The following is a 16,146-nucleotide window of genomic DNA, read 5'->3' as shown; positions in this document are numbered from 1 at the left end:
CAAGTGACCACTATCCCAGTTATTACTATATGTGAGAATATTCTGTAAGGCAAACTCCACGGGAGGCAGATGACATGGCGATTCACAGGCTGGATTCTGCGTCTACCCACCGCTCGTGGGCCAGGGCATGTGAGTCAACTGCTGTGCGCTCAGTTCTCTCCGCTGTGAAATGTACCACCCATGATCATGTGGTTATTTGAGGATTTAGTGAACTAAAAAGTGTAAATCACCTGGCAGGTAGTAAGTGTGCAACAAGTGTTAGCTCTAATCATCCCGTCTCCTTGAAGGATGGCATCACATGGGAATAACATGCTGCCATCTCCCTGTCCATCCTCTGATTCCCTTGCCCCCAAGGGGGCTGGCCGAAAGTGCTGTCCGGAGCTGAGCCTTTCCCTCTGTCTTCCTCCATGTCCCTGCCCTTCTGCCCTGGGCATTTCCAGCAATATGAGCCTGGCCGGACCCTGCTGCGCCCTCTGTGACCTGCAGATAAGCTCACCTTGGCTTACAGGCCTAACAGAAAACTCTCAGAAACCAACTTTGCATTCCTGCTTGGAGTGGGGACGAGTAGGGCTGGAGGCATTACACTGGGAGAGAGCCAAACCAGGGGCGGTGCCCACTGAAGCGCATGTCTGATGAGAGCTGAAAGTGAAACCTGGGGTGGGAGCGAGCTTTAGCTATTGTGTCCACCTCTGCAGAGTGCCCCACCCCCCACCTCCTTGAGCAGCTAGGAGGCTATACATGGGGCTAAGGTTTAGAATCAGGGAACTGCAGCTGTGTTGGGGGGTGGAGAGTGGGGGGCTTCTGTCTTGACTTGGCCTGCACTGCTCGAATCACCACCCACCCAGAGTGACACCTCAGCATATGCGGCACAGCCTGAGACACTGTCCTGTTCTGCCAGATCTGCCTCCTCTGCCCGCTTTTGGAAACTCCAGGGCTCTGGCACACTCACCGATCATGATGCCGGAGAAAGCCAGGACGAGGGCGGCCACGAGGGCAGAGGTCACGACGGAGAGGATCAGCGAGAGCGGCAGGTGGGGCTCCGGGGTGGGCGAGACTGGAAGACAGGTCCCCACAGGGCATCGATGACCACACTGATTCTCCTTTATGCTGGCCCCAAGTCAGGAACACCCTCCCCAGCCAGGACAAAAGCCGCGCACTCCTCCCCGTCCCTGAAGACCCTGTCCACCTTCCTTTTCAGAGGACCGGGGGCATGAAGCAGGTTCATCCTGGTTTACAGCTTTCAACAGTACATTTGGGCAGAGGGAACTCTTAACAGGAATAAATATCAAATTCTGGACACTGGTCCAAAATGTCAACGGCACAATGACAGAATGAGGATGAAAGGTGAGCAATAGTGGCTACAGAAGAGACGCAGGGGCCTTAGGTGATGACACCCAATGTGGCCCAATAGTAAGTGTGCCCGTCAGTAACACACTGAGGCTGAATTACTTCCCGTGGCCCTGAGAGCGCTGGGCCCAGAGCACTGGAGGGAGGGTCCCGGGGGCACAGGGACACAGACCACACTGAGGCATCATGTCTGCGACCAGACACCACATTTCAAAAGGGACATTGACAATGGGAACACCTGCAGACATGGGACACCAGGATGGGGAGGAAACAGAAAGCTGTGTCCTGTATGAAGGGATCGAAATAAACGGGTTATTTAGTCTGGGAAGACTTGCAGGAGGACGACGGAAGCACTGTCTTCACACATGGCCCCGAGAGGCTGCTCGTTGCAGCTAGGGAGCTGAGGAGCAGAAGTTGAAAGGAACAGGGTCCCGGCTCTGTAACCCCCTTATGGAACAGCGTGCCTTAGGAGTCTCGAGGTCCCTGTCACAGGGGGCTTCGGTGGAGGTGGGATGGCCCGTTGGTGGGGATGTGAGGGTTCACGCCCTGGGTTAGGGGTGGGTCTAGATGGCTTAGGACTCCTTCAGGAGCCGTGACCCACCTTCCACACATAGTCCCTCTGCCCAGCCCTCGAAGCACTCTCGCTGGGTGCAGACAGACTGGGGTCAGGAAACTGCGTCTGAGGTGTCCCGGATCCATGGAAACCAGCTGCGGCTACCAAGGGCCAAAGTTCAAGCTCTGAGCCCCACCCCCATCTCTCCTTCCCATCCCCTTACCGATGCAGGAGACGCCGTCCTCGGCCAGCACTGTCCCGTGGTCACAGAAGCAGATGATCTTGTGGCTCTCGGGGTCCATGTGGCACTCATCTACCTCACAGTGGCTGCAGTTTAGGTAATGCTTAATATTCACTTCCCCGTGGCCCTCCATCACTGGTGACAGGGAGGGAGGGTCAGCTTCAGGCTAAGCCTGCGAAGCCCGCCCTGCACCCCATTCCCAGCCTCTGTGCTTTTTCTCCAGCCGGTCAGTGTGGCTTCTCTGGTCCCTGTTCCTACGGCCCACTGCCACTGGAAGCACCGCTCTGTGTAGGCAAGTCCCTGGTGCATCTGGTGAGTGGAGCTCAGACAGAGGACGTGTAGGTGCATTTTTGTAGGTGAGCGGGAGGGTCCACAGGCGTGACCCGTAGGTTGGCTGGTACAGGTAAGGGGACTATTACTGCTGCATTCTCCAGGACCAGCCTGACTGGTAGTCAATATTCTGCCACTGTGTCCATATTAGACCACACATCCTGACTTCCAGAAAACTTGGTGAGATGAGCACCAGGAAGACTTGCCTACAAGGGACACACAATCATGCCTTTGTATCCTGGATGCATACCAGCAGCCCCGAGGTTTTAGCTGGGAGGGAGAACAGGCCTAAGGAAGTTGGTCCTCCACCTGGCAGAGGGCGATACCTTTTAAAGCCGGGGTGTAGAGGATGCCCAGCGGACTGATGAAGGAAACCCCATCCTCCCCGTCCACCTCGGGGTCATTGTTTGAGGCTGCGTTGCCGCCTGTGGCAAACCAGAGAAGAGTTTAACGCAGAGAGGTGTGTGCCCAAGTCTCAACACACGTGCGCATCAGCAGGGCATGCAGCGGGGGTCAGGGAGGGGCCTGGGGGGCTGGGGCGATGGGAGGGAAGGGAGGCTCAGGGCACAGAGGCTGCACTTGGGCTTGGCTTAGTAGACGCCAGATGTGTGGGCCACTTTCCCCTCCAGGTCCAGGCCAGCTCCCACTGGGGAGTCTCTACCACTCTGCTGGGGCCCCAGTAGGATGCAGTCTATGTGAGCAAGAGTTGGAGAAGTTCTAGTCTCCCCAGACTGAGTTGGCCCCTTGGGGCCTCTTCCAGGACTGGCCAGGGCAGTAGCACTGAGAAATTGCTCTCCAGGCTCACGGGGTCAGGGTTAGGGCATGGGCGGATGGGCCCCTGTGCCTTTAGGCTCCTGTCCCTCCTTTCAGCTAGGGCTGGGTTGTCTTTGGGCTCCCCACCTTGGGTTCCTCCCACCCACCCTGGGCTTGGAAAAGAAGAGCATCTGGTTAACACAAGCATCTTACACACAGCATAAAGCAAAACACAGACAGAACATCACAGTGTGTGCATGCATTGTGTCCTAATCTCTGGGGATGGTGGAGCCATCGCCTCCCAGCCTCTCAGCTTCAGAAGGCTCTTCTGCTCTGCTCTGGAGCCCAGAGGAGAGCTGGGGCCAGTGGCTGGCTGGGCTGGGGCTGCCCACAGCTGCCCTCTGGAGTGGTGCCCATCAGCATGGACAGAGCTGCCATTCTGGAAGCTGATGGGCTGGGGCAGGGAGGGGAGAGTGAGGAGTCCATGAGGTCAGAAGCCACAAACCAGGCCCTCAGGGAGCTGGCTCGGCAAGGACTTGGGCCAGGCCATCCAAAGGGGACTGGGGAGTCTGGCCTCCAAGGTTCTCATGCCAGCATGACCCTGGGGGTGGCTCAGAGAATAGCCCGGGAAATCAAAGCCCCTTTGTCACTGGCTTTGGTGCGAGGAGATCAAGAATCACACGGGATCTTGATGCTGTTGCTATTTAAGCCTTGAGGCAGGATGCTGGCTCGCAAGCCAACACCCTGCCTCTGGCTGGTCTGGGGCTGAGAGGCGTGCATGGTTACAGATTACATCGCAGTCCACACTTGGGGCAGCCAGGGAAGGGCAGGCAAGGGCTGGGGAGAGGACAGGGAGGTGAGGGGCCTAGGACTAAGGGGAGGGGAGTGACACCTTGAACACGAATCATCTTTACCTATATATCCTCCGCCTCCTCCACCTGAGGAGCACCCCCCGCCACCCCCTCCGAAACCCCCTCTTGTCTCCCACCCCCACTTCTTCATGGCCTGGGGGCAGGAATGTCCTCCGGTGGCACCCTCCAGCAAAGATTTTCCAGACCAGAGCAAGGAAGTGTTATCATTCCAGCCACCTCCACCACCTGCAGGAAGAGATGGAGAAAACCCCAAGTGAGGATGCTGGCAAGCTTAGGTTAGCCGCTGGATCTGGCAAAGGAAGCAGGACGTGGTGTGCTTTGAGGGGTGCTGCTCCAGCTTCAGCGCCCAAGGGGCCTGTCTTCAGTGGGGCCTGGGGGCTTCAGAGTCCACCGCTGGAAAACCAGGAGCATGCCCTTTGCCCTAGGGGGACCTGCTTTGGCCATAGTCATGCACGTCCAGATGGGAATGCGCCTTGAACCTCTGGTTCCCATCAGGCCTCTGGCTCAAAGGCCAGGCAATGTGCTTGGTTCGGGGTGGGGGAAGGTTGGGGGACAGGCAGCACACCAAGTAAACTTGTTCCTCTGCCTTCTTTCCATGCCCGCCAAGTCCAGAAGTGCTGGGCCTTTGTTTCATTATCTGCTTCCCATCCCAACAAGAACCAGGACCCACTAGTCCTTAGGCAGCCAACTGTCTAGCCCTGCCAAGTCACTGCAGTGAAGTTCCTTGTAGGAATCCTGGACCAGGCACCAGATAACCCAACAGGCTCTACTGTTTACTGGGCAAGACCTTTCCCATTCTGAGCCTCAGTTTCCTCACCCGTAACTTGGGGATGATAAGACTGGCCTCATGGGGTTGATGTTAGGATCAAAGGAGACAGTGAGTGTGTGAAATGCTTCATAAACCACCAAGTGTAGGATCGCTGGGCATTTGTGAGGCAGAACACACGCAAGCAGAAGGCCTCACACTCTGAAGCTTAGTCTGCTTTGGGGTCGAAGCTCAGGCAGTGTCTTGTCTGCCTGATTCTAAGGACCTCCTCCAAGGTCGGGAGCAGAGAGAGACCTGGGGATGGGGGGGGTGGGGGGCCGGGTTGGTGATACTCTGGTGACAATGGCAGCAGCTGAGCTGTGCTTCCCAACCCCTGTGGCTGCTTTGAACTCTTGCAAAGGAAATGCTATTTACAGAGCTGAGGGTGAATGCAACTTTATTTTAAGGCCACAGGCTGAGCACAGTAAATCTCTCCTGCTGGTCCTTGAGATTCCAGGACCCCCACCCTCTCCCTCCTTATCGTTTTGTATGACATTTCAACAGGCAGTCTACTCCAAAACACCCCAAAGCTCGTTCTGCTGCAGCAGATGATGGGTGGTGGGGACCTGGAGAAGCAGCAGTGTCTGGGTATGCTGGAACTATATGGATTAACCGGCCCGGAAGGGACATCTGGAAGAACTTGTGGCCAAGGTTCTTCCGGACCCAGAAGGGGCAGCAGAGGGATGTCTAGGTGGGGGCAGAGATGACTATCGTGCTAGAAAGAGGGAGCCAGGTTTCAGGAAATGATGCCACGGTCAGCAACAAGCTCAGATCTAGAACAGGGACAAGCAGAGCTGAATGGAGGCCCCGAGGCAAGTTGTGGGGACTTTTGTCAGCTTTGGAAGCGGCTGGACTGGATTGTTGCGCCTGAGTTTGAAGTGGCTGGCCTCTCTTCTGCCGGCCAGATGGTGGGGTGGGGGCCTGTCAAGGCCGATGTGATGTGGCAGAGGGAAGGCCCCTCAGCTCCATTAGGGACCAGAAGTGGGCTCTGGAGGCCATCAGGGCCATGAGCTTAGAAAATAAGTTGGGCTGAGACGGGCCTCATACCACGTGTGCCCTCCCTCCCTTGCCTGCACCACCACACGCTTGCGTCCTGCCCAGTCCCCAGCTGAAGTGGTTTCTAACCCCCATCCCCATGTTGCAGCCTTTGGGCAAATGTGTGGAAAAGAAAACAATGGACATAAAAGTAACAACAAATCAATAACAACAAAGTTTTAAAAAATGGATCGAGTACAAAAGAGTTTGGCCAAGTTGAGAAAAAAATTCACCCAATCTCTATGAGTTTATTGACTCTTCTGTAAAATGGGAATAATATCTTTCTGGAAAACCCTATAGGATTGTTTTGAAAAGCACATGTGGAAGTGCTCTGTAATTCACTAAATGCTGGACCCGGTAAGGGCGCTGTAAATATTGCTGGAGGCAATTCCTCACCACGGACCGACAACTGTTTCTACTCTTTCTTCTATCTCTAGCCATCTCTCGATTGAAGAGAAAGTTTGAGTATTTATTTTAATTAATTTCAAATCTTAAATACCTTCAAAATTCCACCTGCAGTCTAATTGTGGAGAAAAGAAAATATAAAAATGAATTGTATTTTCTGTTTAGAGATGTCTGACTTCAGAGGAATCAGAGAATTCACATCTGTCCTCTATTTCTGGGTGGCTGGCTCTCACCAATGAGAACAGAGAGCACAGCCGTGGAGATTCCAGAAAGATTTTCCAGTGAGGAGATGTGTGAGCTGGCAGTCCGGGGCCTGGAGGGATGAACCACAGGGGCCTGGGGGGCCTGACTCTGCCCAGGTTTCTTCCACCTGCTCACATCCAATTGCTTTTGGTAGAATCCTGGGATTCTGGGCTGGCTGTCCGAATGCTGCTGCCTGTCTCATTTTCCCAGTGACCTTCGGCAAGTCTGCATCCATGTCAGCAAAGTGGCCTCCGGGTGCCCAAGCTGCTGCCTGCCCTCACTCCCTTGGTACTGGTGCCAATATCTAGAGCTCCCAGCATCTCAAGTACCAGCGACTATGATGCCCACAGGTGTGTGATGGCGCCCGGACAGAGCTGAAGCTCACCCAGTCCCGGTCCCGGGAGAATGTTCTGGGAGAGGGCGGGCTTGCAGTGCTTTACCTGCGGCTCCAGAATTGCCGTTGAGCCCCAGAACCGAGGAGTTATTCTCCAGCCTCTCTGGGTGGAACGTGTCTGTCTTGGCCCCGTAGGCCCTGCCGCCACCGCCGGCTGCAATGATCAGGGGCACTGGCACGCCATCTTTCATCTGCTCAGTGGGACATTCAGGGATTGAGAAACCGGGCTGGGCTTCCACTCTGGAGACCCCTGAGCCCTGGTTTCAATGTAGAAATACATCTGAGTGTTTGCGGGGCAGTGGGTGACACCTCGGTACTCTGAGGGCTCTGAACTCACGTTACAACAGCCCATCAGCTTCCCACCCCCACCCCACCCAGCCCCCATATCAGTCAGGGTTCGATCAGAGAAACAAGAGCACCAGGAGATAGAAATAGATATACGAATACCCGGAGGCGGAGATCCACCTCAGAGGCTGCTCACACCCGCTTTCCTGAAGCTTAGCAGACTAGCCTCAGAGGTTGGGTGCTGGTGGTTACAAGCAGGTCCCTCTGCTCTCTCCTTCCTCTCTACTCTCAGGGGTCTCTAGCTCTGACCCCCACTACTTCAAGATTAAGTCCTCAGCATCACCGTCCATGGGGGAGGACCTATCAGGAAGCTTTTGCCTGGTTGCGATAACATCAGAACACTCCACTTCAGGACAGAAGAGGGCACAGGGGACCCTCTGGAGTTCTGACGCAGGCATGGCAAAGGCCTGCATGGTGAAATCGGGCTGGTAATCAGCAAGCGAAGTCCTGTCTTTCTTGGACAGACAGGGAACTCTAAATCCCTCTGGGCCTCGGTTTCCTCATCTTTAAATGGGACTAAGAGCACCTGAGGCATTTCTTTTCCAGGGCTGTCGTGAGGGTCCCACACCATGACGCCCAGAAGTCACCGCCCCTGGGGAGCTGGCACAGCCAACCTACCTTAAACACGTAGGTGGCCCCGCCCCCTCCTCCGCCCCCTCCTGCCCACTCGTGCACGCTTCTGTTCACGCGGATTTCTTCTTCTATCACGTTGTTCTCTCCAATGCAGACTTTCTGGATTAATCGGTTTGTCTGTAGAAACAAAAAGCACCTCATGTTTGTGCCCAAGGTTCTCTACTTCCCAGGAGATAGATCTTCCACACTTAAAGATAGAGTCTGGCAACCTCTCCAGTAGCTTACAGTTAAGTTGAGGAGACAAAAAATATACACAGATAACCATCACTCTTGGCAGCCTTGGAGAAGGACCACAGGGTAGCTTCGATGGAAAAATATGTGGGAAGTTGAGGGAGGGAGAGCGAGACTTTGTTGCTGATTGGTGGCCAGGGAGGACTGCCTGCAGGAAGTGGCATTTAATTGGGCCTTGAAGGATAGGGAGATTTTTAAACACAGAGAATGGGGGAAAGCTAGGTCATTCCAGCGGGAGAGAACACCAGGAGCCCAGAGGGAAGGAGGTGAGTGGAGTATTTGGGGAAAAGCACAAGGAGACTCTGGCTCAGAAAAGTCCATCTTAGGACAGAGACATGGTCTCGGAGGACCTGTTAGGATCCTTTGGACTCTCAAGAGGGGGTGAGAAAGGTGAGATAGGGCTGGAGGGAGTGTAAATGGCTGTGGGTAGACGGAACTAAACTGGACAGTCAGATTACGGCCAGAGGCCTTGAATACAATCAGACAAAGAGTTCATTCTTTGTCTTCATTCTTTAGGCAGTGGGGAGCCATTGAGGTATTGTGAGAAATTGCAGTTCTGAAGCCTCATGGGAAGAGAAAAAAGAAGCGGGAGGCCAGACTCGGATCTTCTTCCCAGCTCATCTTTGGGAAAATCATTTTTCTATTTGGGACATCTCATTCCTCCCAGCGAACGTCCCATTTGTTGCCTCCAGAAATGCCCTGGCACAGCCCTAAAGAGAGCTCTCTGCGTGCACCAGGGAGGACAGGGTGTGAACTCTGGAAATAACAGACACCCCAGGACAGCTGTGGAGGAGGCGCTCGATCTCTCTGAGATGCAGTACAGGACAAAGATAAAGACACTGTAGGTCGTGGATAGTACAGGAAGGAGTCTAGGGTAGTGTCTCACATGTGTTAGGGACTGAGTAAATGACCGCTGTTATTTTATTTGGATTCGCTTCTGGGCCCACATGTGGTCCTGGTGTGGGGCCAGGCATCTGGGAATCCCTGGGGATGTGCTGGAAAATCCTGTGACACAGTATCCTGGAATCTTTGAATAAAGAAGGCAGTGTTCAAGAACAGCCACCCTGCTTGTTGGCCACAGCAGCTAAGATGAACTCTCCATCAGCCTGACCTCGGAGGAAAATGACTTTTCTTTCACTTAATAGAAAAAAGGCCAATAAAACATCAAATTTCCATCGAATGCTACTGTGTAACCAGCCAGTGGACATGGCAATTCATCTCAAGCCACTCCTTATGCTAATGCACTCAGGGGTGCAAGCAATGAGTACTAGAGAAATTTCCAGATAAATAGCCGAGATGCAATTTGTTTTATGGCATTTCGGATTTAATGATGGAAATAATTTGATATTTCTTAGAGTGGATTTAGTGTGGGTGGAAGGCTCTGAATTGCTATTATAGAGAGCTGACATTCCTCCTGTGTATGTGCAGTGCGGTCCAGGGCTGGGGGTAGGGGGGTGGCACTGCTGGAAGGAAACCCTGCTAACTGTTGCCTGGGGAGGGCATGAGGTGCAAGGGGCTTGCCCTGAGGGCTGAGCCCTGGGGCAGGGGACAGAAATGTGGGCTGTCAGCTGGGAAAAGTAGAGCCCAGAATACAGGGTCCAGTCTGGCTTCTTGACTGGCTCTGCGGGAGATTTGCCCGACCACTTTGGTGAGGCACCTCACCTGCCTGGGTCTGCCTCCCTCTCTGTAAATCGGGGAGCTGCCAGTCTGAACCAGTGGTGCTAAGATGATCCATCCCCTCAGACCTGCTCCCTCTCCTCCTCTCCTCTGCCCAGCAGCAGTGGGGCCCCCATCCCTTGGGGATGCCCTTTTCCCTGAACAGAATCTGCAGACGCCTGGAGATTGCAGAAGCGGGGAGGAGGGAGCAGTCTGGCTGGAGGATGGCTTTTCCTCTAACTAGAGCCCGGACTCGCACCCATCTCCTGCTGCCCCTGCTCCCGTGTCTCCTTTAAATCAGGTGAGGGGCAGAGAATGATTCTCAGTCTGCATCTCGGTGGGCCCAGCAGCAGCTTTTGGCAGAATTGATCACTTCTCCGTGATATACTTTCTTTACCTCACTTCCAGAAGGCCACACCCTCTGGAATCTCCTCCTACCTCCCGGGCTCCTCCTCCTCAGCCTCCTTCTGGTTCCTCTTCTTTTCTCTATCCTCTAAATGTTGGGGGCCCCCAGGGCTCAGTCTTTGGTCTTCTTCTCAATCTGTAACGCTCCCTAGGCAATCTCATTCTGTCATCCTGTCTCAACTTTATGCTGGTTTCTCTCAAATTAGTATTTCCACTCTAGACTCCTCTCCTGAACTCCAGCAGCACATCTCCCGTTGTCTACTGAAGTCCCCACTTGGCTGTCTACCAGACCTCTACAAGTCAGCATGGCCCACACTGAACTCCTGATCAGCCCCCAAACCTGCGGCATTCCCCAACTCAGGTGACGGCAGCTCCCTCCTTCCAGTGGCTCAGGCACAATTCTTGGAGTCATCCTTGACCCTTTCTTCTCTCAGTTCCTCCTCTAATTGGACACAAATCTTTTCAGATTTTACATTCCAAATGTGGCCAGAATTCAACCACTTTTCACCACCTCCACTGTTACCATCCTAGCCCAAGCCACCATCCTCTCTTGTCTAGATTAATGCAATAGCCATTGAATTCATTGCCCTGACTCTTCCCTTGAGACTATGGGGTCTATTCTCCACATTGCAGCCAGGGTGAGCCTTTTAATATGCAAATCGAATCAGGTCACTATTCTCACCTTTTGGCTCAAAACGCTCCTATGGCTTAAATATGTCCTTATGATGGCCCGATCTGGTCCCCATTACTTCTGACCTCATCTCTCACCTACTCTCTTGCTCCCTCCAGTCATCCTGGCTGTTCTTGAGTACACTAGGCTCGCTCCCACCTCAGGGACTTGGCCTCTGCTCTGCTGGAGTCCCCAGACTCCTGGTTCAACCCTTCACCTCTGTCAGGGCTCTGCTCAGCTGTCATTTCTTCAACAGGCTTCCCGTGACCACCTTATTTAAAATTACAGCCTGCCGCGCACACTTGACTCCCTTTACCCTGCTTCTGTTCCCCTGACACTTTCACTTTTGGATGTTCTGATTAATTTATGTTTCCTAGTTATTGTCTGCTCATCCCTCCTCCCCAAGCATGAATGGAAGCTCCTTGAGAGCAAAGATCTTCTGTCCATGGATGTATCCCAAGTTCTTAGAACAGTGACTGCCACACAGTAGGGACTCAATAAATATTTGCTGAATACATTTGAATGAGTTGGGAGCTGGCTGGGTGTGGGCTGGCCCCTCACAATTTTCCCTTGTGAGTGATGGTAATGGTGAGATTTAACAATCAGACCAGTGATTTTGCTCCCTTGGGGATATTTGGAAATGTCTGGATGCATTTTTGATTGTCGTTATTGGCGGATGCTACAGGCATCTGGTGGGCAGAGGCCAGGGACGCTGCTAAACGGCCTACAGTGCACAGGACAGCCCCATCACAAAGAATTATCTGCTCCAGAATGTCGCTAGTGCTGACGTTGAGAAGCCCCTGAGTCATGCCACCAGATGAGGCTAGGAAGGAACTGGAGAAGTGGGCTGAGGGGGATGTGTGTGGGGTCTCCAGCAGCTGGAGCCCATTCTGGGCTCAGGAGTGGCCAGGCACAAAGGAATAGCGATTGCACACAGATGTGCAGTTGAACCAGCAAAGCTGCCAAATCCTGCAGTTTAATTCTTGGGTCTGTTTCATTCTATGGAGGATCCTCTCTAGACATCGTTCTTCTGCGTAGGGAGGAGTGGAGATTGAGGTGGCGCCTGTAAATGGCCTTTCTTTCTCCCTCTCACAGTGACTCCTGGGGGGTGGAGGTGTGGAGCAACCTAGAAGACCAATTGCTTTCCCCCAGGGCCCATGTTATGCCCGCCCGACCAGCAGAGAGGGCCGCCCTCGGTCCCTGGCTGAGAATCAGCTTCCTTGGCACTCTCCCTGCGCGTCCACAAAGTTTGAGAGCAAGTAGGTTGATTAATGAAATGATAAAGTGCAACAACCCAGAGGAACAAGTAGATTACAATTGAATTAAAAAAAAAAAAAGGATGCAGTCCTGTGAAAAGACATAACTGATTACAATCCAATCAAGTCAAAGTCCCTTGCAGAACTCAATGCAATCTTTCCGCTTAGATGAGAGAATTACATTAGCACTCAATAAATTCCTGTGAAAATTACAGTAGCCTGTAATTTAATGACTTAATATATTATATCAGGTTGGAAAGTCCTGATTATAGCTGCTAAATAAAAGTTGGAGTCCAGACAGTTCTCACGCACAAGGCTGCACCTGCCTAGCTTACTCCTGTTGCTTTGTTTTAACCCTGTAAAGTGGGGGTGGGGGATCGCTGTGCTTTACTCCTAGCTCCCAGCCTGGGGCCTAGCTCTTAGGAGCCCTGAGTTAATTTTGTGGAACTGAAATGCTTTCTCAATAGCCTTTGTTCCCACATCTGTCTTCCAAAGCTGATCTCAAATAATTTCCTGGAGAAGAAGCCCTGGGTCCTGGGCACTAGAACCAGCTCCCTTCCCAGGCCCTGCCCACCAGGCCAGAAACTGGCCTTCAGGTGAGGGTGGGGCCTGGCCCAGTGAGGAGACACATCTTGCAGGTGCCGAGTTCCTCCAGGACAGCCAGCAAGGCCAGGGTCCTGCCTCCCCCAGACACAGGCAAGAGGCAAACAACTGGGGCGCTGGGAGTTTGCATGGCTATGCTTTACTAGTCTTCACTGTCTCCTTCTCCTGGTAATTTTAGACCACTAACAGCTTTCTTAAGTCCTGCTGTTGGAGCTGTCCCTCTTTGACAGCTGGACACCCCAGTGGGGTCAGGAACCAGAATGACAGGCTGTCTCTGGGGCTGCAGAGAATGGCAGTCTGGCTTGTCAAGTGGTGGGCTGTAGGTGAAAAAGGGAAAAAGGCTATAGAAACTGAGGCCCAAGCAAGTGTGGGGCAGCAAAAACAGGAGCCAGAGTCCCTTCTCTGTGCTGCGCTGCGAGCTGCTTTGGACAAGTCCCTTCACCTCAGTGGTCTCCCTTTTCTCATCTGTAAAATGGGGGAAGTGCACTACATGGTCTTCCAGCTCTGAGTCGGTGCTTTCCAATTTTTTTTACTTTTATTTTTAATCACACAAATAACAAATAATATATGAATGCATTCTCTTTGTAACAATATTAGACATTACTGACAAAGTCCCCTCAACCCCAGTCCCCTCCTCGAAGCAACCACTGTTATCTGTATCTTTCAGAACTTTTTCTACTCATTTATGTACATACATGTGGCTATGAGTCTGTGATTTTGAGCTGAACAAGAAATGTTTAACCTGGTGCTTTCCTGGTTATAATATGGCTGAAGACAACGGTGCCCTAGCAAGAAAGTTTAGGAAGTGGGCTTCAACTCCTACTTCTGCTGAGAACAACCATTTCCCCATTCAAGTAGGATTCAGTTCTTCAGTTTTAAGGGTTGCTCATGAAACTCATGCCTCAGCCTTGGTCCCTGTGGGGATGTGAAATCCCAACAGCCACACCACCCGCTTTCCCATGCACCCAAATGGCCCTGGAAAGGGAGCGGCAAGGGGCGAGTCCTGCCATCTGTGAACGTGAGCCCCCAGAGGGAGTGTGTCCAGCCTTGGTGCCCTCTGAGGGGCCTGCTTGGGTCCTAGTGAGTGTGGAGGAGAAACCCCTGCTCTGGGCACTTACGCTGGGGCAGGCGTCTTCCCCCTGTTGCCCGACCAGGATGTACAGTGTGTCGTCCTTCTCCAGGTTGAAGATGCCCAGCACAGACACGCCGTGGGACCGCATCATGGTGTTCTTCCCGCCTTTCCCGCCGGCGGCTCCATAGCCCGAGATGCTGCAATGGGACAAAGCACATGGGATCCTTCCCTGGTGTGAAGACCAACCCCCTTCCTGCCAACCCAGCAGCTTCTAGTGGGCCAAGTGCACCACCGTCCCAGTCCTGAGGGTTCTCACCCACATCAGCCCATGAGGTCAGCAGGGAGGGCTCCTCTCTCCACTGTCAGGAGAGGACAGGCAGATCTAGAGAGGGCCAGGGAATTGCCCCATTCACAGAGCTAGGAAGGTAAAGAACTAGTAAAGGGTGCAAGAGAGAAAGAGGGAGAAGAATGGGGGGCTTGGAGAGAGAGAAAGAGAGAGAGGGAGGACAGGGAGAGCCTGCATTAATGTGGGGTGTTGGGGTGCTGGTGCCCTGGATACCTGGGATTTCCCATTATGGATTTCTCTCCCTGTCCAAGATCAAAGGACTCATCTGACTTTAGACAAGTAACTTAACTTCTCTGTTCCACATCTGTAAAATGGGGATTGTAAGAGAACCTACCTTCTAGCCCATGTGTGTTGTGAGGATTAAAAGAATTAAGACACGTAGTCTTAGTACTGTGCCTGGCACATGATAAGCACTCAATAAGTATTTATGATGATGATGATTATCAATGGTGGAAGTAGCAGTGATTGCCTTGGTACAGAGTTTTAAAGTCTCCCCACGAGGTCTAGACACAAGGTGGTCCCACATGGAATGATTGACGAGAGTGGTGTTTGTGAGCACCGACTGTTTATTCCCATCCCGCCAGTAACTCCTTCTGGAGCAATATGCATGCAGACAACAAACAACAAATCATGACGAAAATAAAAACAGAGTGTGGGGACATGGGATTATTTCTGCTGCCTCTTAGGTTGTTGAGATGAAGTCATGTATGGATGGGAAAAAAAGAATGCAACTGGTGGACCGTGTCAGAAGAGCTGTGTGTCTTGAAGAGAGCGAGGGGACCAGCTACAAATGCCTCCCCAGAGACCAGCTGCCAGGGAAAGGGACTCGGGAGGTTTTCATGTCCCCACGCATTCAGATCCAATGTCCTTTACGAAAAGCTTTCCGAAAGAGATGTAAGGCGGCTTTGCTCATGTGCACACACGTGGCTTTTCCACCTATAATTCTAGAAAATATCCCATGTTCCAAATGTGCGAGGGGCCTCCTGGGGGCTCTCCTAAGGCGGAGCTCAGGCCCATTCTGCAGAGACAAGCCTGGAGGGCTGGCTGATGGCTAATGCAGCAGGTGAGAAGCTGAGGTCTCCTTGGAGGGCAAAGGAGAGTCTGGTGCCCATCGCCCTGCCAGGCACTGATCAGAGCCCACTGCAAGCCAGATGTGGCATAAAGCTGTGTGCATAAGAGGAGATCTGAGATGGGCTCCAGGCCCTCAAGGGGCTTACAAAGAAAGTGGGGAGATAGTCATAGTTATGCAAAGAGAAATCTCATCATAAGGGCTACATTGGGGAGGCAAGGTGGAGGGACCAAAGGGATCTGGGGTTCCATGATCAGAGTGGACCATTTCCTAGCTGTGTGTCCTCTCAGAGTCCCAGCTTCTTCCTAGTCAAAGAGGAACCCTATCTTCTTTTCGGAACTCACAGGGTAATAGGGAGGTTCAACATCAAAAGGAGATAATGGGGCGAAAGCTCTGAGAAAGGGGCAAATCTCTGCACAAAGTCAGGGCCATCAGGTGCTCAGGGCCCAGGAGGGAGACAGATGACTGTGACAGGCGTCAGAGGCAGTGGCACGCTGCAGGTCTTGGTTGGTTGCGGGGGTAGGGGTGGAGGTTTGAAGTTGGTTTTAAGGTGGAGATGATGGATGGGTAGGACTCTCAGACAAGCAGGAAGAGATGGAGGGTAGGAGTCAGGTTTTGGTGAACGGAAGTGAAGAGGCAGGAAAGCCCGTGGTATGTCTGACTGCAGCAGGTGGCTGAAGTGGGGAGGCAGGGGTTATAGGTCTGCAGAGGGAAGTGGGGGCCAATTCCTGAGCATCCTACAACGTGCCAGGCATGAATGCACGTGACATCCCCCAACAGCCATAAACAGGAGATGTTAGTAGTCTCATTTGCCAGATGAGGAAACTGAGGCTCAGAGGGATTAAGTAACTCATCTGAGGCCACACAGCTGACCAGTGGCAG

The 16,146-nt window shown here is 52.8% G+C and overlaps 1 protein-coding gene across 1 annotated transcript in view; it reads right to left on the bottom strand.

Annotated features, from left to right (window-relative positions):
• ALK (ALK receptor tyrosine kinase) overlaps positions 1–16,146 on the bottom strand; it is a 693,809-nt gene that overhangs the window by 32,969 nt on the left and 644,694 nt on the right. Inside the window, exons 13-19 of the mRNA XM_058551519.1 lie at positions 13,896–14,046; positions 7,942–8,073; positions 7,025–7,169; positions 4,139–4,321; positions 2,798–2,896; positions 2,124–2,276; positions 950–1,054 (exon numbers count right to left, since the gene is read on the bottom strand). Of these exons, the coding sequence (XP_058407502.1) occupies positions 950–1,054; positions 2,124–2,276; positions 2,798–2,896; positions 4,139–4,321; positions 7,025–7,169; positions 7,942–8,073; positions 13,896–14,046 (968 nt within the window). The remainder of the gene's footprint in view (positions 1–949; positions 1,055–2,123; positions 2,277–2,797; positions 2,897–4,138; positions 4,322–7,024; positions 7,170–7,941; positions 8,074–13,895; positions 14,047–16,146) is intronic.

This window comes from Diceros bicornis, chromosome 12 (genome assembly GCF_020826845.1).
Source record: "Diceros bicornis minor isolate mBicDic1 chromosome 12, mDicBic1.mat.cur, whole genome shotgun sequence".
Lineage (NCBI taxonomy): Eukaryota > Metazoa > Chordata > Mammalia > Perissodactyla > Rhinocerotidae > Diceros > Diceros bicornis.
This window is presented reverse-complemented; position numbering and strand designations above follow the sequence as displayed.